This window comes from Ochlerotatus camptorhynchus, unplaced genomic scaffold (assembly GCF_037179485.1).
Source record: "Ochlerotatus camptorhynchus isolate MF236.1 unplaced genomic scaffold, CSIRO-AGI_Acam_v1.1 ptg000078l, whole genome shotgun sequence".
Lineage (NCBI taxonomy): Eukaryota > Metazoa > Arthropoda > Insecta > Diptera > Culicidae > Ochlerotatus > Ochlerotatus camptorhynchus.
In genome coordinates, this window is record NW_027040568.1 from 3,137,389 (window position 1) to 3,159,824 (window position 22,436).

A 22,436-nucleotide genomic window follows, 5' to 3' on the forward strand; every position below is an offset into this window, starting at 1 on the left:
ACGGCTGCGGCTGCTTCCAATGCTGCTGCTGTTCTTGCGGCTGCTGCTTTAGTTGCTGTTGGTCCTTCTCCTCCAAAATTCGACAAAATAATGTTGTTGGAGACGGACCAGTAACAATGAAAGCAGCAGCCGCAAGAACAGCCGCAGCCGCCAAATCGTGGTACTTCAGTATCTTGGTCGAGAACGTTGACTGAACATTGCGATTTAACGGATCACCCGGAAAAAAATAACCATACAATTACCATAAAATAAAATACAATTACAAGCAAATCCATTGCCAACAATTGATCTTATTGTGCGTATATAAAACACAAAATTTTAACAAATTGTTATTACAATATTTAGTAAGAGTTTTCAACAATAGGACAACAATACAATTAATGGTAAATGGCTCAAGTTTGTTCGGGAAAAAGTGATTTTTCGTATGGTTAAGATACATAACAACCCCCTTGTTCTATTGTATATTCCCCCATTTACCATAGATTATATTGTGGAAACAATAAATTTTATTGTTATTTTATCTTTGTGGAGAATACGATTTATTGTAAATACAATAAACTCTATTGTATGGTTACAATACATTTAAGTGTACCTCTACGGTTCTTTTTTTACGGGCAGCGATACCGATGAGGGTTACCCGCTTAACCTTTTGTCGTAAACCACAATGTCAGAGCGATTGGCACGAATGTGGACATCCGTAATGATCTCGCGATCCCAGTACAGTTTTATGCAACTATTTTCCAGTACCGGGTCTGGCAGGTACTTGTAGTAGGGTACGTACTGGTTCACCAAGTTGTGCTTCAGTGCAAGTTGTTGGTGCACAATCTTAGCGACATCATTGTGACGACCGACATACGCTACTTCTGCCAACGCTTGGCAACCAGCAACAACATGTTCGATCCCCAACAAACAATTTTAGCTGCAGATTAGCTTATACAGCCAAAATTTGCCTTATGCAGCTAATTTTTGCCTGTATAAGTTAACCTGCAGCTAAAATTGTTTGTTGGGTCGTCTCCCCTACTGCATTGCACTTTCTATACCGGTCTTCTACTTCTTCGTGCAATATGTACCTACGTGTAGTAGATATAAGGGTTTTGGAATAAAATTATTAAAATTTGTTGGGCAGTTAATTATTCTTCTAGTGAGTTATTGTAGTAATAGATTGGTCTTCCCTTTTTTCCTTTTCGATGCGTGCATACCTCTCGCAGAACGCACAACAGAGAAAACGACATTCTATTGGTGGCTCTTTTAGAGAATGAACTACCAATAGTGAACAAACAGTAAAAAGCTGCAGCAGACCGACGGTATATAAGAAACGAACAGCGGAAGCAACAGTCATCATTCTCTGCTTGATCGTCAAGCAGTATAGTTCGGCTCTTGCTCGCTCTGACGAGTTGTTCGAAAAAGTTCGTGGTGAAGTGTTCGCGCTCTCTCTCTTTCGCGGTGTTTTTTGTGTGTGTGCGTGCCCCGATATGGGGAAGCATCGCTCGCGAAGCCCGGTGAAGGACAAGAACCCCGGTGAAGGAAGTTCGGGTGTACCTACATCCAACAGATTTGCTGTTCTCCCCATGGATGGGAATATCCAACCAGCTGTGACGGAAAAACGCAGCAAGAAGAGGAAGAAGAATCGGGGCCAGTCCGATGGCACAATTGGTCGCGAGGATGCCTCTGCGGCAAACGAAGATTTCGGCGACGCTGCCGAAATAGAAAATGCTGCTGAAAGGTGCGCGGCAAAAGTGAAGCTACCTCCGCTGGTAGTGAAAAATGCCCATCTTAACGAGCTCATCGCGGATCTGGCGTCACTGGGCGTCAAAGCCGAATTCAAGTTGGGCAGAGTCGGCACCAAGGTGGTGCTCCGTACGAAAGCGGAGTATGACCTGGTCATCGCCCACCTGAGGACTTCCAAGGTGGAATTCTTCACCCATGACATTCCCGGTGAGAAACCATTCAAGGTCGTCATCAGGGGTCTACCGAACTTTGACCCGAAGTTGATCGAAGCGGAAATCAAGAACCGCTACAAGCTGGCCCCAACTGCCGTCTTCCGGATGACAAGGAGGGACGAGAACGTGAAGAAGTATCCGGATTACCTTTTCCTGGTGCATTTCCAGAAGGGATCTGTGACGCTCAATGCGTTGAAGGCCATCCGCTCCATCAATTCCATCATTGTCCGATGGGAGCCATACCGTGGCGGCCGTCACGACGTCACCCAGTGTCAGCGTTGCCTGAATTTCGGGCACGGCACCCGAAACTGCTACATCAAGCCGCGCTGTGGCAAATGCGCCCAAAATCATGTCTCCTCCGAGTGCGTTGTCGACGAGTCGGAAACGTGCAAATGCGCCAACTGTGGTGGAGCTCATCAAGGGTCCGACAAACAGTGCCCCAAACGCGAGGATTTCAAGCGGATCCGAAAGCAAGCGTCCACAAGAAGTCAACCAGGACGGAAGAAGGAAAACATTCCGGCATTCAGGGTGGAGGACTTCCCGCCTCTTCGTGATACGCAACACGGTCAAGCAAATCCACGGGTGCAATCCGGTCCCCGCCAAGAAACGTCTGGTGCCTCAGCTGGACAAAGCTCTCCATCCCCCCCTGGATTCTGGAGACAACCACCAGCACAAAACGCCAATCCCGATCTCTTCTCTGCGGATGAGCTGATGAAGATTTTCGTCGACATGACCGGTGCTCTTCGTCAGTGCCGCAGCAAGCCCGAACAGATCCAAGTGCTCGGTAAGTTTATTATTCAGTATGGTGTTTAAACCGATAACTGTCGTAACATGGAACGCATGCTCTGTAAGAGCAAAAAGACTCGAGCTTGCTGACTTCCTCCGCAAGCATAGTATCGACGTGGGCATCTTAAATCCGGTGACAGCTTTTGGTTGCCTGATCACCACATTATCCGGCTTGATCGTATTGACTCCAGGGGGGGTGGTGTTGCGATCATCATCAAGAAAGGAATCAAGTTCTGCACGCTGCCGCATATTCGCACTTCTATCATCGAGGCCCTTAGTGTCGAGGTGGAATCACCAACCGGAAACGTCCGGTTCGTCGCCGTATACTGCCCTCGTCAGTGTGCTGCCAGTAATGGATTAGGCATCCAATTCAAGCATGATCTGACCACCATCACTCGCACGAGCTCACGATTCGTCATTGGGGGCGATTTAAATGCCCGCCACGAAGCATGGCGGAACTATCAGCGGAATCAGAACGGACGTCTGCTCTTCGACCACTCGCAGCATGGGCTGTATACAGTGAAATTCCCTGATGAACCGACATTCATCTCTCCGGCGGGAAACCCTTCCACGTTGGACTTTTTTCTATCGAACATTGGACTATCCAAACCGATGGCGATCAACGATCTCAGTTCCGACCATCAACCGGTGGTGGCTGAAGTCGGCACCCACGTGGAACCTGCTCAAAGCCTGCGCAAAGACTACCATCATGTCAACTGGGTGCAGTTTGGGCATGTGGTCGACAGAAACATCGATGAAAATCCGCCACTTGACACCGTAGAGGACATCGACCGGGCACTGGAAGGGCTCCACCAGGCCATATCCGTGGCTGACGAGACGTGTGTTCGACAAGTTCCTGTGAGGGGTAAGTTTGTTTCCATTGATTCCCACACCCAATTACTGATTCGCTTGAGAAATGTGCGTAGACGCCAGTTTCAGAGGTCTGGAGATCTAGCGAGGAAACGTGAAATGGCCGATCTGAACAGGCAGATTGCTTCCAGAATGGACTCACTCCGAAATGAAAGTTTCGGGCGTGTTGTCCAGAATCTGGATGACCGCTCCCGTCCATTCTGGAAGGTAGCCAAGGTGCTGAAAACTCATCCCAAACCCGTTCCACCTCTCAGAGTCGAAAATGATGACGATCGGCTTTTAATCACCCCACAGGAGAAAGCAAATGCGATCGGCGAGCATGTCGCTTCATCGCATTTGCTTGGCTCGTCTATCCAAAGTCCGCTCGAAGATCAGGTTGCGCAATGCGTTCAAAACCTAGATGCCTCCCCTTGTGTCGTGCCTCCGGTGGATATGATTACAGTACAGCAAATTTGCTCAGCGCTGAAATGCACCAAGAACATGAAGGCCCCCGGGTTTGACGGCATATTCAACTTGATCTTGAAGAGACTCAGCATGAAAGTGCAGTCTCTTCTAACCGCTATCTTCAACAGATGTTTGGAACTGCACTACTTTCCAAACATCTGGAAAGTAGCAAAAATCATACCAATCCGCAAACCCGGTAAGGATCCAACATTGTCTTCAAGCTACAGACCAATCAGCCTCCTTTCAGCGCTGAGCAAATTGTTCGAGAAACTCATTCTCAATCGTTTGCTCAAGTTTGTGGAGGAAAGCAACATTCTCCTTCCGGAACAGTTTGGATTCAGAAAGGGGCACTCTACCAATCATCAGCTAGTACGGGTGATGAATAACATCCGAAGTAACAAAGCTGTATCCAAGTCCACAGCCATGGCCTTGTTAGACGTTGAAAAGGCGTTTGACAATGTTTGGCATGACGGACTTGTGTACAAGCTTTGTAACTTCAACTTCCCATTACATCTGGTTAAAATCACCCGAAACTACCTTCAGCAAAGGTCGTTTAAGGTATCGTTGAATGGTTGTCTTTCAGACACGTTTTCCATCCCAGCAGGAGTCCCGCAAGGCAGTCTGCTGGGCCCCTTGCTTTACAGCATTTACACTTCCGACATTCCTCCCCTCGGTGACGGTTGCGTGTTTTTCCTGTTCGCAGATGATACCGCAATAGCCGTCAAAGGAAGGATGCCTCGCGAAATAACGAACAAACTTCAACGATGCCTTAACGCCTTTGCTGATTATGCCACCATGTGGAAAATCAAAATCAATGCCTCCAAAACACAAGCGATCATGTTCCTCCATCGGCAATCGCCCAAACTGAAACCGGCTCCATCTTGTACTGTAATCATGGATGGCACAAGGGTTGAGTGGTCCGCCGAAGTAACCTATCTCGGGATGTTGTTCGATGAAAAGCTCCTCTTCCGTTCGCATGTAGAGAAAACAGTAGTCAAGTGTTCTGCCTTGGTTAGGTGTCTGTATCCGCTGATTTGCCGCAGATCTCACCTCTCAAGAGTAAACAAACTGGCCGTCTACAAACAAATCATAGCACCTGCGATCCTCTACGCAGCTCCGGTGTGGGAATCATGTGCACAGACTCACAGGAACAAAATTCAGGTCGCACAAAATAGAGTGCTGAGGATGGTTCTTGATCGTCCTTTCGACACTAGAATAACAAATTTACACGAAGAGGCAGGAATTGCCAAAATAGATTCAAGAATTAACGAAATTAAGACTAAATTTGCAGAAAAATGTAATTTATCAGAACATGCTTTGATAAACAACTTGTATATAGTAGGTTAGGTGCATATAGTAGTTGTAGGTTAGTTGTAGTTGTAAATAGTAGTTATAAGTAGTCTCCTTTTTCCAATTCAAATCAAACCAATCCCACCAAGGTGGTCATACTTTAAAATAGGCCTGATAGGACTAGTAACTGTAAATAATAATTAAAATCTCAAATGAACTAAAGTTGAAAAGACGCATCTGTGTCACTTGAAAAAATTCATAAATGTAAACCACACAAACACAAGAAATAAAGATCATTTTAAGTCAGTAAAAAAAAAAAAAAAAATAGCAACAGTCATTCGATTGACAGATTTTGCAGCGAGCAGACCACCTACGGAAAAGCAGTTTACCAACTACTAGCAAAGCGAGCCGAGAAGAGTCAGCACCGGGGTGGCGGACCAAGCCGTATCGCCACCATGTTGGGTTACGACACTACGGTAGGTAGTTCTTCGTCACAATAACCCGATCCTGGATAGCTACCACGAAACCTTCAGTCTCTGAGAAGAGTTCACCTCGCACCAGCCACATATTCGACGCCACTTTGTCGACATGCGCTTGTTCCAACTGATGGGGATGCTTCCCATGCAGCTCCTTCAGCTTCCACGATGCGACTTTATATTCGACAGTTTTTAGGTCGCTATTCAACTGGTAGTCTTCCTGCGCCAGATGCAGGGCGCTGAATCCGTGGTATGCCTCACAAACAGCAAAGTAGCTTCGCAACTGCTGAATCTGGGAAACACGTAGCGCTTGGATATCAGTGATGCCTATTCCTCCTTCATTACGTGGCAAGGTGACTCTCTCGACGGCCGACTTTGGATGATGCATGCGATGCTTAGTGAACGCCACTCGTACTGCTCGTTCTATCGCCTCCAAGTCTGTTTTGGTCCACTTGATCCTCCGGTGGGATTCGAACCCACAATTCCCATTCCCTGTATAATTGGCAATGCACCCGTGTACTGAATGGGAATTGTGGGTTCGAATCCCACCGGTGCCCTTAGATTTTTTCGCAAATTTTCTCACACACACGTCTCTTACCGATGATGTGTGCTTACCTCTCAGTATGTTCAAACTGATATACATGTTCAGGGAAAAATTGATCAAAATCTTAAAATTTTAAATGAGAAGCGTCCCTTATATACTCGTTCAGGAAGAATTTAAAAAATATTAAATTTGTAAAATTGAAGCTTGAATTTTTACATTTCTTTTCAGTGTTTCTCATAAATTGTCTGCCAGGGACGCAAGCCATTTCAAATAGAATTTAATATTTATTATGATAATTTTCCACCTGAACATGTTTTCCAATGACGCAAGCCTTTCATTTTTCTTTGCAATTTATCCCTGAACATATTTTCCAGAGGCGCAAGTCATTTCATTTTTTTTTTCTATTTATCCCTGATCTTTTCTGCCAAAGGCACTAGCCATTTCAAATTTACTGATTTTTAACGTATATCAGAGATGCTAGTTATTTAAAAAAATGTTTTTAAATTTTTTCTCGAACTTGTAAATCAGGGGTGCAAGTTCTCGAAGGTTTAATATTTAACATTTCCGGTTAATGTTGCTCCTAATTAATTCGTGTATAAATCCTTTTTTTCGGGATTGGATTGATGTATTTCACGTATTTTGGAAACATTTTTTCGGTTTGGAGCTAAGTAGTCGACGACTACTTGCGACTACCCACAACTACAGCACTGAGTCCAAGTAAAATTGCTGGTTTTATCAAGTCTGAATCATGCTCTCCAAGAGTTTAATAAAACCAGCATTTTTACTTGGGATGGTGACACAAAGCAAGCACAAGAGATTGATTACAGCCAAAAAATTGCAATCATTTTAAATAGTTTACTAATGATAATCTACCATTATCTTTATATTAAACGCATATTACATAACATATAAAATAAATGGTTTGATAAAATTTAAAATCCATCCATAAATGGCCAAGTTATAAGCGTTTAAAACCTGAAACTTCGTCACATAATTATTTTGATTTGCACCTCAGTATATTCCACAAAGACGGCTAACAGTTCCTTCGTTACTGACTGTCGATTGAAAGTGATGCTGGGAAGCCTTACTAAAAGAGCATGGAAAAATCAGCTGTAACCTAATTTAAACACGACCCCAAACAGTGCGGCATAATTTAATTGGCGAGCTGTTGGCAAAAGTTCTTCTGCAACTTTGTCTTTGTCTTCGTCCCGAATGGCAACTGATGAGGACTACGGGTAGCTCCTCCTGCCACTACTGCAGCAGAATATGGCCAATGGATCAACTGTCCCGTTCAACCGACGACACGTCCCTAATGTCTACTTAGTCAGAAGCAAGTTCTTCTTCGTATCCAACTTCTTAGTATGGTGCTTTGATTTGTCTTCTCGGAAAAGACAACTCAACAAACTGATGGACCCATTTTCCGACACAGAAGCCGGACGGGGCGAACGAAGTGTATTTGTCAAACATAAAGCTCAAGTCAGCATCGTCTTTGTACAGGAGCAAGAGGTTCTCGTCGTCATCGTCGTCGTCTCCTTAAAGATGGAGAAAGTTTCCCGAAATCAAATTTCTCCCATCTGGCCCATGCTGGGGCATCTCTTTGCTGAAGTTAAACTTTAAATAAAATGTTCGCATTCGAACAATTGGCGCATTTGCGCTTTCCGTAAGTCAATAATGTTGAATCGAATTCAAGATCAGCACAGTTGGTAATGTGGAAATCGTACAAACGGTAGGGTGGTGATTCAGTCAGTGGTCCCTAGCCATGTCCCTTCTCACACCGATCCCGAATTGTGTGAAAAATTGAATTTGTGGAAAATCTACTTATGTTTCAGCACGTGATTGGCAACCGTTACGGAATGCTAGCTGAGATCTTTTTTTTTTTTTGACTTAACAGAACCGAAACCGAAAGGTGGGGAAGTGAAAATAAGTTTTTCGATTTTCATCACATCTACCCTTCGAGGGTAAGTCCACTCGGGCACGTCGCACGTTGATGCCGCTGGATGATGATTGACGTTCGATGGATTGGAACTTTGTAAGTGTTTTTTGTTATAAATTGAGAAAAGTTTCACTGGCTTCTAGTATCAGAAAGTTGGAAAAAAAAACATTGTGGTTGAAAAGGTTGAATGTTCTCAAAATATGCATAATGGAATGGCGATGAAAACGAGATAGCATTTTGCAAACAGTTGTTGGATTAGCTTGGTTTTACAAAGAAGAGTTTATCATGTAAGACCACTGAATAGTTTGATTGTTTCACACATGTTGTCAAATCATGTTGTTTTCAAACAAAATTTCAGCAATAAAATATACCCTTGCAGGTAACGGAAGAAATGCTACCGAGTACATACATAGTAAAATTTATTAGGAAAACATAATCGGTTTACCCGTATAACACGCCGTCGCACATCCGAGAGCTATTTCAAAGCATGAGCATAAATGGTCGTACACCGTTTGTTTAAGGGTGGTCGATGGAATATCATAAACAAATAGCAGCTGCCTCCCATCCAAATATTTTTGCACACTCAAAAAACCGAAAATGATCCGATTCCAACTTGCTGGAAAGTGCAATGAGGGGCTCCGATGGATCCCACGAAAGGAGAGGGAAACTCGCTTTTGGAAACAGCCATCCAGCTTTGCTTTCATTGTCACTTGTTTTCGGCTCACTTGTTTTCATGGCAGATGCACGGGGCTGCCGGCCGCTTTGTATGTTGATAATAACAATATTGGCCGGAACTTGGGGTTGTTTTCTGAAATGTGGCCGAGCATTCATCCACTGTAATGAATATTGTAATTATCAACAGTTCATGGACACAATTGCAGGCCAATAAATGGGATCACATTCGGAATGATGGCTAGTATTATTTTGTTCAACCATTTACCGGTTTTAATGCGTCGAGTTTCTCGTTGAGTGAGGATAAATCAAATTATAAAATAGCAGTCAGTAAGGGTAAAGGTCAGTATAGGCATGGCTTTTAGCCAAAACTATGCTGGTGGCGGTGTATTCGATTCCGGTCTTAGAACATTTCAATTTACCTGATGTCAATTTTTAAGTCTTCGCGTTGAAATGCTCAAACGGTTCCAAATTTGATTTAATGTGTTTGAAGCTGACTTTACCCAAACTAATTTAAGCTCACCTGGAAATTACTTAGAGAAAACTATTGAAGATTGCCATATAAAGGGTAGATAATTTAGAAATGGGGCACTTTCAAATGCGTGTATTTTTTAAACTTTTCATTCAATCGATAAACCGGAATGTAACATCTGGCTTAGCCCGAATTTGTTTGCCTTCTTCTCCTGGAAAATACTTCCAACTTTTCTAAATGATTCTACCGAACTACTTAAGGAAGCTTTTTTTTTAACCTTTGCCCGAAGTTTTAATTTTTTTCCGAAAATGTCTTTCATCCACCGGAAGCTGTTTCTGATTCCACGAGAAATATTTTTACCTTCAGCTGAAAACGTTGCCGACTTCCGCTTCTGATTTCGTATTTTGCACAAAAGTTGCTTCGGTCTTCTCCGGCAGAATGCTATAAACTTTGCCCCGACATCTCCGAGAAAGCTCTTTAGCGTCCTTCGGAAGTATCACGCGATTGAGCCTTAGCAAATTAATAGTAAAATGAGTGAATAAAGCTGGGTTGTCTTGTTGTATCTAAACCAGTGTCGGGTAGTTGTTTTCGATGACCGCCGGCCACGCAGTGGCCATATCCTGGTTCTCCGGATAATCTGGATTGACCGATAATTAATTATAATTAATCCAAGTTAAATTCTTAGTAATTAAATGATTCTGAACAAAATAGAAAAAAATCACAAGGTTCTAGGACATTTTTTTATGATGTGGACACTTTATCGGTCATTTCAGATCCTCCTTAAGGCCAGTAGAGTTTCTCTGAGGGCGTATATGGTGTCTTTACACCATATTTACATAGAAATATCAGTTTTCAGTAATATACTTTAAGTAAAGTGTAAAATTATGTCGATAGATAGTGGCATTTCCTACCACGTTACTGTTTCGGCAAAAACAACTAGCTGAAACCAGCACCATTTGTGCTCTATATTACTGTGAGCTCTGTTATAAATATACATAGGGTTTTTGTTTTACTTTCTGTACTACTAAGCACACTCCGCACTTTGCCTCTCTTTTGTTAACGGGTTTAAAAAAAAATTAATACTGTAAATTTTTTTTTTTTTGCCAGCGTTGGTGGTGTAGTGGTAAGCGTGACTGCTTTCTCACCCCAATGGGTCTGGGTTCAATCCCAGTCGAGGTCGGTGGGATTTTTCTGATGCATACAAATCTCTGGTCACGTCTTGCTTCGGAAGGGAAGTGAATCCGTTGGTCCCAGCCCATGTGTGCGATATCCTACGCAGGAGTGGAAGCTGCCTTTTTGCTCTCTATATATACTCTCTATCTCTCTATATATACTCTCTCTATATATATACTCTCTCTCTATATATACTCTCTCTCTATATATTCTCTCTCTCTGTATATACTCTCTATATACAATTTTCACACTGCCGTACACAGGAAAAACTAATTTTAATATCACATCACAGTGGATGGACTTGCCAAAAAGGGTGAAATTATTATTAATATAGTGCATGAACAGACATTACACTGCTTTTACTGCATTTGTTTATTTTTGGGGCCATTAAAATTAGATGAGAGTTTCGATATGATTGAAATGCATTCTCTTGGGTGTAATATTAAAGTTTAGTTTTTGCTGTGTACTCTAACGGAACTATCAACACTATACTTTCATCTCCTCATCTCCTTCTTCTTTCCTTTATTTAACGTCGGTTTCTGTTCCGCAATCTAGTGCCAATCACCCGAGTAAAGCTGGAGATCAAATTGAAATCAAAATTTGCTGTTATGATGTAACTTATTGTGAATACTCCAGTTGATCTCATTTTGGTTGACTTAACGGTTAACACAGCAAAAATGAGAGCAAAATTTTACACTGTTGAAGCAAACGGAAAACTAATCCTGCTTTCAATTAAATCAATTTGATTACTGATTTTGCATTCATAATGTTTAACTGAATACGGGCCTGGAGTTAATGGTTAGCATTCATGCTTCTCACGCTGAAAGACTTGGGCTCAAACCTCACCCCGGGCAAGTCACGAATGATCTAAAATGTGTTAAACAAAACAAATAAACAATAATCATTAGTTCAACGACAGATGAACTTCAATTAAATTTTAAACAAGACGTTAACAGCAGAACTTCAAGTTAAGTTGCTTTCATTTAAAAAGTCTTGACTGCATAATGAAAGCACAATATGATATCAGACTTATGTCGCGACATTTGAAATCAAAATGAGTTTTCATTATGATAGGAACTGCACACTTTAATATCGATTTGCTTTCATTTTGTTAACCGACTTTGCTCGGGCACCGACGGACATCGATTGCCATCAATTGACGGCAACCGAATGTGCAGGAAGGCATCTTCCACACCTGCGTATGATATCGCACCCTTTCAAACATACATGGGCCGGGACCAACGGCTTTACTTCCCTTCCAAAGAAAGACGTGACCAGAGATTTTTATGCCTCAGAAAAATCCCACCGACCTCGGCTGGGATTGAACCCAGACCCATTGGGGTGAGAAAGCAGTCACGCTTACCACTACACCACCGGCACCGGCTATCTCCTCATGCATCGTATAAAATATCGATTATTTGAAATGTAGCATCTTCAACTATGAAACAATTTAATGTTTCTATCGAATATGACTTCTAGATGTATTCACCTTTCATCTGAATTTGCTAAAGAGTCACAAATGGTTGAGATAATATTAACATTCTATCACTGATTTTTTGTTCCAAATCTGTCCTACAAGTTTCAATTCCGTCCAAACGCCATCCAATTTTCTTCATCCTACGGATGACGGTATGCAAAGTGGATTCCCTGGAGCGCTTCTTTTGTTTTGAGAAAAGTGAGTGTAAATTTTCATACAATGTGATCTAATAGGCTTTGTGTTGTAGCGTATGAACTACCGCATTGGAACAAACATCTTTGCTGTCCTTTTCCTGCTCATTTCCAATTCCCATGACATTCTGGCAAAACAAATGATGCTGGCCACCAATAAAAAAAGATTGTAAAATGATCAACGCATCGCATGCTTATCTATCAAACATTGATGTAACTGTAAAAAATCAGATGCAATTATGCATTTCTGAATGTAAATTTGACTGCAAATTTTGTGTACGTCGTACAAGGCGCGGTTCAAGGTAATATTACACATCCGATGGAATGGCCTGCGTGTTATGTTTCATTGTAATATTCCATGACACAGTGTTCACTCGGCTGTTGACAAAAGCAGGCCACTCTCGATGTGTGCCACGCGATCATCTGTTTTCTCGGAGCAACCATTGTGTGGTCCTCCTCATTGTTCTTCAGCAGTTCTTTCGGTCGATGCGTCGTCGACATTGGAAAGCAACCGTTTAGTGATCAGTTTGTGAGTGCTGACCATGTTTTGCGTCCATTGCTGCAATGGAAGCGCTCTGACCCCCGTTGGCGTAACTGCCATACAATTAAACCACTGGAAGCGCATCCCGTTCTCATGGAGGAGGCTTATTGAATAGCGGAAGATCAAGTTTTTATTGTGTTGTACCTTTTATCTATAGTTTTAAGATGTTTTGTATAGTTTCGGCTCTGTAAAGTTAATTCGTTTGAGCCTTATCAAATAAATTAATAAACAACAATATTCCATGACATGTTTTGCAGTGAACGTCGATTGAGGTAAGATTCCCCACGCCTCTCGCCTCGGAGTTTAGTGTACTGTAATTCACCCCTTACAAGTCGTATTTGTTTTTTACCGGCCCCCATGAGGCATGGATGTTAATCTCTATGACAGACTTCTATATGGTTGAGAGTCTTAGGCTGTGTTCCATTTGGTGAATTTTCACTTACATTTGACACTTTGAAAATAAATTAAAATGTTCGAAAATCCCTCTGTTGTTGATCATCCGATTTTCGCGATGGTGTTAATCAAAATTGATTCCTGATCGATCAGAAATAAGTCCTGTACAATAGCAGGTTTATTTAAAAAAATCCATCTGTCAAATTTAAGTGAAAATTCACCAACTGGAACACAGCCTTAGTAATGGATATTTCTTGATAACCAAGGTCATAAATAATTTGTTCGATTCTCTTCATCGACTTTCTCTGTGGATAACCACGGCTACGTGAGATCAAATATCAATCATAACAGAGAACGTCTTTACGACTGAAAGTGGTTATAAAAGTTTTCACACAATTTGCTTGTAAAATTCTAAAGTTCAACTTTGTATAACTATCACTAGAACTAATCATGAAGATGGTGACACATTTTTTTTCCATCACTCGATTGTTTTAGAAAACCACAGAATTGCCCCCCACCCCCCCCCCCCTTTCCTACTTCTATCTAATTTTCATTACCGACGCTGACGTATTTAACTTCACCTACCTGTAATTAGTGTTGAGCTGCACGCTGTTGATGGCCACATTGTCAAACTTATTGGCCGTTGTCCACCGGGCCCAGTAGTACGTGAAATCGGTGGATGGTTGCTGTTCGCTGAAGCGGCACTTGAGCGTAAGGGTTTCGCCTTCCCGGGTGTCCAAGTTTTCATCTGCCCGAGCCGTGACCACTGCCACCGCTAGTAAGGTGAACACTGCAAAGTAGAAAAGTAAAAAGCAACTAATTAGTACCGGAGAAATAAATTGCAATCCAAGCATGTCTAAGCACGATTAAAAAAAAACGATAACGTTGAACGTAGAAAATCCGAGATCCGATCAGTTGTAAGCCAAGGAGTGGATTTTTTTGCGTTTCCAACAATGTTGGATACTTTTTCCCAGTATTTCGCAAAATTTGTAACGGAATCCATTGCCTTTACATGTTTACGCAAATATGCTTTGGTCAGGGCGCAAAAAAATTCGATTGGGTGGCTGGCCTGGGGACAGTTTGGCGGATTCATCTCCTTCGGTACGAGTTGGACCTTGTTGGCTTTTAACCAGGCTACCGTGTCCTTGGAGTAATAAACCGACGCCAAATCCGGCCAAAACAGTACTGAGACGTCGTGTTTGCGGATCATGCGTAACAGACCCTTGTTTAAACACACACAAAAAGGCATTTAATTTCGAAGCCCTGAGACCGACACATGTAAGCGGCCCTTTTGACATAAGAATGAGTTGAAAAAAAAAACGAGAAAATCAATTCAATCAAACGTTCTCTTCGTCGACTTGCTAATGTTTTGGTTTGAGAAAACTTAATTTTACATGAAATGTTTATTTACGTTCCATGGATTTACGTCTCGTGTAAAAGTACTTATTTCTAAGTGTGCACTCACGCACGTAAACATCGGTTGTCATTGTCTACGTTGTCACAAATAGTTTGGAAAGCATACCACACTCACAAATGGCTTGCCAAACCATAGCCTTTTTACCGAATTTTCGGTATGAATCGACTTATCCGCGTCGTCAACACTTCTGCTATCACGAACGGTGTAGTATTGATCACCAGGAAGAGTTTTGTAATCAAATTTAACGTATGATTCATCGTCCACCGATTTTCCGCACAGCAATTGGTCGTATAACTTCCGAGCCCTCGGTTTGACGGATGCGGCTTGTTTCTCACTCCGCTTTGGCTTCTTCTGATTCTTTTACGTATTTAGACCCATTCTTGCCTTGGCCCGCTGGATGTTACTCTTCAAGGATCCCACTCTCGAACCGAAGCACTTTTCTTATGAGTGAAATCTTGCACGATTTTTCGGTCCAGATCTCGGTCGACAGAGTTCGGTTTACGTCCAGATTTTTGCTTGTCCTGGAAAGTTGCTTCATCACCATACTTCCGAATCGCGTTTCGAACGGCTTCGATGCTTACACCTTCCAATTTCGCTAATTGACTCAGAGAAATGTTTGGAATAGTACACCATTTTTGCACGATCTGTTTGCGCTTTTCCGGAGAAATGCTTCGCATTGTCACGGAAATGTAACGAACCGACACTTGCGATACACACAACTGTGGTCGAATTTTTTTTTTTTTTTTGTATATTAATTTATTTGATAAGGCTCAACCGAATTAACTTAACAGAGCCGAGGATTCATGGTCACTATACAATACATCTTAAAGCTATAGTCAAAAGGTACAACACAATAAACACTTTATCTTCCGCTATCCAAAAAGCCTCCTCCATCAGAACTGGAGCCGCTTCCAGTAGTTTCATTGTATGGCAAATTGTTGTACGCCAACGAGGGTCAGAGCGCGTCCATTGCAGTAATGGACGCAAAACGTGGTCAGCACTCACACAATCATCACGAAACGGTTGCTTTCCAAAGTCAACGACGCATCGACCGAAAGAACTGCTGATGAAGAACAATGAGGAGGACCACACAATGGTTGCTGCCGAGTAAACAGACGATCGCGTAGCACACATCGAGAGTGGCCTGCTTTCGTCGTCAGCCGAGTGAACACTGTTGGTCGAAATGTAAACAATGATTCAGCGTGATAATCAGCTGTTTAAACGTCATCTTAAACAAACAGGGGTGTTACAAAGTCGTGCTTAGACTTTTTGAGACACCCTATAGGTGGTATTTGTTAGTGTTTATTTTTCTACTGGATGTCGGTGTTTGCGCTGTTGCTAATTCAAAGGGATTGTAAAATAAATTTGCATTTAAATATGACCAAATAGTTGCATAAGTGCCTTACTTAAATCCGGATATGATTTTTCAAGCTCTCAGAATATGTTAATTCAATCCGAAACTGGAAAATCTTGCAGCCCACATTTTTGATTGTCAAGATTCCAAACTTCAGTGGGTTCACAGCTCCACACATTCCAACGATTATTTAATATATGCGTAGCTGAAACCTTGACCGATATTTTTTTAATATCCCATACCACATAACACAGTTTAACTTCATGCAAAATAACACTGAGCGTTCACAAGAACCAATGTTGAAAACGGAAACAATGGCTTCTTGCGTAAATTTTTCGTATTTCAAAGTCAACCCATGTCAACCCAATTCTATCAGATAGGGGGACTCTCCCTCTACACAATCATCGTGGTGGTTTACTTGAGTGGTTTTTCATTCTTGAGAAATTCGTCGAAAAAGTAATTGTTTACATTTGCAACATTTTCTCTTTTAAAAGAGAAGCAGTTATATGGTTGCATGCTCAGTAAGCATTGACGTTTTTTCGATGACTCTGCATTGCAACGCTTTACTCCTATGGTATAATCTCACAAACATCTGTCAATCTTTGCATGAAATCTATCGAACTTTGTATTATGTCTTCACTCCACCATGGTACCAGTGCAGCGCCGTCTCTTGACGCAAAGCTTGACAGTATCTTATGGGATTTTTATAGGAGTAAAAGGGTAAGGAAATGTCGAACATGTTTCACGCACAGGGATGATGAGAATTTAACATAGGAGAAAAGAGCTACTGAGTGGCCGAAAAGGCGATTTGTATGTTATTATTTGTATATTATTGTATAAGCGTTATTAACCAGTAATATTTTTCAATGTGCTCTTAGAAAGTCAACTTATGAATGTTATGATTTCAGCGCGAAATTTTTCTGAAAAAGCAAGAAATAAAACTAGGGTTAGTGTGCCAGTTTTATGCCCTAGAGGTGCTCGAATTAGCCCTATATTAAATTCCCACATTCATCAGGTTTAAATTACACATTTTTGCATTTTTTTTATGATACAAGGTTCGAACATATGTTTAATCTGAAAATATATTTCAAATTGGATTTAGGCCCTAGGGCAAACAACTGGACCGCTAGTGTCAAAACTAGTAAAGTAACCCTACGTAGAATAGATCCAAACGATTACTTTCGTTTGTAAATAGTGCTTAATCTTGATAGGAAAAATAGCCGTTCCTGGTAACTTTGAGGAGTCTTAGCCTGGGACCTTAGCCATAGTGGTCGAACAAAGTTTGTTAGGATCTGGTTTCAACCCTCCTTTCCCTTTTAGATCAATCTTTCCACGTTTTTTAGTACAAAGTAATTGGAGTAGATATTTGTATTGGGGTTTGAGCAAACGTTTGCAATTGGCCGCAGTTGAGAAACAAATGGAGGGTTGAATCCTTAGGTATTACAGGTATCGAAGTGCTCGATTCGATTTATCGTCCAGCTTGCAAAATTCTTGCGAATGGAACGATGGTCACCGCAAAACACTGCATATTTTCAGCTTAAACCGGGCCACTTGTTGCAAAATTATCCTGCTTCGCTCTGGACTTCAAAATGTATGCAGTAAACTACTAATTTGCGCAGTCGTATTTTTCCTCCTACGATACCTGGTCAATTTGAAAAAGTTTAACGAAAAAAATGGTACAAACATTCTTCTTTTAAGTTTACAGAAATAAAATAGAAAAAATATACCCGCGCAAATTTAGAATTAGAAGAATTAAACGGAGTGTTAAGAGGGCGTACACTCACGATCATCTGGGTGGGGTCACCCCCAAAATAACATGCAAATGTGTTATGTTCATATCTCTGTAATGTTACGTACAATTTTCGATCTCTTTAGGTAATTTGAAAGGTATTGAATGGAACTTTATTTGTAGACAAATTTTAATACTAATAATTCTTCCAAATTAACAACATATAAAAATATACTCTGAAGAATCATGGCTGGTTTTCTAATAATTGGGTAGGCCAAATTTTGAAATGAAAGTAAAAGCAGAACCTTTATTCTTTACCCAACGAGCCGCTTTAGTGAAATTTTGGATGAACAATTAATAAAATATATTGGCAACATATGCCAGATACTAATATAATTATCATAAATCTTACATCAGTCAACTAAGTAACCAAGAAGCCAACTAACTGCCGATTTGGCAAGTGCAGTGCAAGACTAATATATGGTTATGTCAACCGTGTTCTCGCTTATTTGGTAAAAAGGACATTTAGTGGACATGATGATTACTTGGATATGTCATCCCTATTTAGCCAAATGGAGCCAAAAAGATATTATTTTTCAGATTGATCGCCCTGATGCTACCAGATGTCTCTTAAGAAAAGCTGTTAGGAAGATACTGTCTAAGTACGTTTCGTCATATGTCACCATTGTCTGGACATTTCTGCTGTTTAAACTTCAACGAGAACTACCAACAGAGCAAAATGCAATTCCGCTAAAGTAGGTATCCGTTTGCAAAATAAAACACTCCCCAGCGTTTATCACCTCATTTGTTTAAACTTTTTCCGTTGTACATAGGTCGCGGGCCGTTGCTTGTTGGTTTTACTCGCATTTTTACAGTCGGATTTAATAAAGTCCACTTTATGGCTGCCGCCGCGTTGCTTTCGTTGCCTTGCCTACGTATTCTAAAGGGGCTTCTGTGAAACGGGTGCGTGTGATGGTGATAGGTATAATGCGGATTCACGCCTTGCGAGCGACAGGCTATTGTTGGACACACATACAAGACTGGGGCGCGACACGCAATGTGACACCACAGAAGTCAGTGGCGACAATGGTTGCGGAGAGCTATACACTTTACAGGGTTGTTTTTTTGTGATGGTTTCAATCAACATCAACAACATTATTGATTTTTTAATTCTTGCATTTTGAAGTCAAGTAAATAAATGCTACTACTTTTCCCTTGCTTATTATATTCTTATGGCAGCGCATGGAGCAAATGACTACTAAGCCTTCTGAACAGTTAAGTCAGTTCAGGCACGGTATTATCACCACCGCCGTGAGCCCCTGGGTCTGCGTTTGCTGCGATGTTCTGACGGGTTTCAATCCAGCGAATGCTTGCAGTCCGTTTCCGCCCCTAGCCGACCTAGCTCCACTTCATTCTCAAATATAGGATGATATCGGCTTCTGATGCCACCAGTTACGAATTATTCACCGCAGGCAACTGAGTGTCCTTCACTTATAAACATCACTGGCATTTAACAGAAAATTCTGATTTTGGCGTTGACTAATCTGAATTTACGTTGCTGCGTTGATGGTGAGACCTGCCACATAAGAGCGATAAGCTAAGTTGCTGATATTACCCAGCATATCAGAGCGCTGTTGAGGTGCTAGGATAGGTTGCCAAATCAGCCCACAGTTTGGTACGTGCCACACAGTGGGGTGATGTCAGTTGTAAACAGCTGCAAAGCAAGACCAGGTGGTTGGGTTCAATTCTCGGTCCAGTCTAGGAATTGTTCAGGTTGGAAAATTTTTCGACTTTCCTGGGCATAGAGTATGCCTATAGTTTTGCCACTCAATTATAGTAATGCAGAAATGGTCTGGCATCGAAAGCTCTCAATTCATAACTGTGGAAGTGCATCCAGAACACTAAGATGAGAGCAAACAATAAGCTTATATGCGATAAGCAATAGGCTTGAAAAGCGAAGAAGAAGAAGATATTGTAACATTATATTTTTTTTTCAAATTATCAGATGGATTTTAGACTCAAATGCAAAATTTCTAGATAATCCGACAATTATCAATTTTTATGCATATTGGTAAAGATTAACATTCGTTGAAAAACAGTAAATTTTGTATCTTTTTTTAACTAGTTTGTTTATTTACTAGGCTCAGTCGTGTGTGACACTTTGCGGAGCCAAAAATCCGTAATTTTTGAATTAACATTTTAAACAGCAGTAAATCTAGGTTAGTATTGGGTACCAACTACTCGTGGTGAGCTCGAGGTTATTGGGTAGCAATTTCGATTAGAAGGAGCCAGGTAGGAAACTGGTTTCTGAAGCTTCCTCCTCTCGAACAGTTCACCAAATGCTGGCTGGGCAGGGGCAAGTAGGACAGAAACAGGTGGATAATAAGACTGGGGCATATAGGCTGGAAAATGTGTGGAAAGGAGGGGATGGTCACATCAAACTCTAACATCAGACAAACAAAGTAATTCTCAGAACGCCTGTATGTAGGGAAGATCACGGGCTCCCAATACATCTCTTACTTCACGGAAGTGTGGTCTACCTCGGGCCATAAACTTCGTGATCGATGTCACCATAATCGGATCTGCACTTACATATATTGCTGTCAACGAGATTTATTCTGTAGAGATGTGCATCTAGCGAGTAGTGGTTGGACATAAGTCTTGACATTACGCGAATGAATCCCCGACTTACATCCAGACCTTTGAACCACGCTCTCGAAGAAACATTTGGAGTAATGGAATGTAACCACCGCCCAAGAGAATTACTTGTTGAATCGTTTTGCCAACTTAGAAGAGAACTCTGACGTACTAATGGGACAAAATCATCATGTGAAATTCTTCTATCATAAATCTCGCCTTGTTTTGCGACCAACTTTGCGAGAGAGTCTGCCTTCTTATTGCCTGGGAATGAGCAATGTGAGGGGACCCATACAAAGTAATCATATATGATCTTTCGACCAGCACACTCATCTGCTCCCTTACCTTTGAAAGGAAATAAGATGAGTGCTTACTTGGTTTCATCGACCGAATAGCCTCAATCGAACTGAGACTATCCGAGAAGATGAAGTAATGGTCTGCGGTTGGAAATCATCCGCAATGCGAAGTTGATTGGTGCCAGCTCAGCAACAAAAACGGAACAAGGTTCCTGAAGTTTGCGGAAGGCGCTAGAGTTTTCATTGAAGACACCGAAACCAGTGGATCCATTGAGACGGGACCCGTCTGTAAAATATATTTTCACGCAATTGACCGGTTGGTACTTTTCAGCAAAAATACGGGGAATTGAGATAGGTCGAAGTTGATCTGGAACTTCTTGAATAGCCTGTTTCTTAGAGAGATCATAGTCAATGTGGGAACTGTAGTTAGTGAAGCATATACGAGGGGGATTATAGCACGGAAGGCTTATATCCGATGACATATAATTAAGGTACATTCGCACGAATCTAGTCTGGGTGCTCAATTCGAGCATTGTTTTGAAGTTTTCAATCACAAGGTTGTTACTGACACTACCTTTGATCAATACTCTTAAGGGGGATTTCCGGTTTAATTGACCTAAACTTTGGATTTTTTTTTTTCAGAGAATGGAATGAACTAGAATATTTGAAAAATCTCAAAATTTGACAAAATGGCGGGCATTTGAAAAAAAGTCATTTACCTAGTTTCCGCCATTTTGTCAAATTTTGAGATTTTTCAAAGATTCTAGTTCATTCCATTCTCTGAACTATACTCTTCAAGAAACTGAGCCGATTTTCATTCTAGGTGACGATTTGCGACCTCAAGGCTGCTCGCAGTTTTGGGAAGTACCCGCCGGGCAGCCGCCATATTGGACACCATTTTGGATTTTTGGACTTGAAAAAATTCCCAGTTGAAGAGCAAGAATGAATAAAGATTTGACAAAAAACTCAGGTCTCTAACTCTTACCAGTTCCCTGGAAAAAAATCCAAAGTTTAGGTCAATTGAACCGGAAATCCCCCTTAATGAGTGCTCCCAGAAACGGTTCTGCAAGGGTTTTACACCCATATTGTATGTTGAATGCATACAGCCAAGGGCAATACGTAAACAACGATATTGAATACGTTCCAATTTGATTAGGTGACTTTTTCTTACCGAGAGGAAGCAAAAAGAGTCATACTCAAGAACTGAAAGTATAGTCGTTTTATATAGTTTAATGAGGTCTTCCGGATGAGCACCACACCATGTCCCAGAAATTGATCGTAGAAAGTTGATCCTTTGTTGACACTTTTGTTTCAAATTGGGTACCCCAAGTACATTTTTAATCAAACCAGACTCTAAGGTATTATAAGGTCAAATATTGGATAATGTCTCTTTTCAAAAGATTTAGACGCAATTGGGCTGGAAACCACTTCGTTGTTAACACTACCAATCCAGTTTTTTGCGGTGAAAACTCGATTCCCAAATTTCTGGCCAAAAAGGACAGATTATCTAGGGAATTTTGCTATGGTCTTTACAAGATTTCCGCACGTGAACCTCTCATGGAAACCAAAGCATCGTCTTCAAGCTGGCTAAGCGAACATCGATTATCTAAGAAGTTAGCAATATCTATGACATAAACATTATAAAGTAAGGAACTTAAACATGAACCTTGGGGTAACCCCATGTAGCTAATTATAGAAGTTGTCTGTTGACCTACATTGAAGGTCATTTGTTTTTCTGACAGAAAATTATACAAGAAATTATTTTAAATACCAGGTGCAGACTATCTGACAATATGTCAAT

At 41.4% G+C, this 22,436-nt stretch overlaps 1 protein-coding gene across 2 annotated transcripts in view; it reads right to left on the minus strand.

The window, feature by feature from the left end:
* Nucleotides 1-22,436, minus strand: part of LOC135697834 (hemicentin-1-like) — a 642,304-nt gene that overhangs the window by 437,790 nt on the left and 182,078 nt on the right. For both annotated transcript variants that reach the window (XM_065217677.1, XM_065217678.1), the window contains exon 2: nucleotides 13,788-13,992. In XM_065217677.1, coding sequence (XP_065073749.1) covers nucleotides 13,788-13,992 — 205 coding nt within the window. The remainder of the gene's footprint in view (nucleotides 1-13,787; nucleotides 13,993-22,436) is intronic.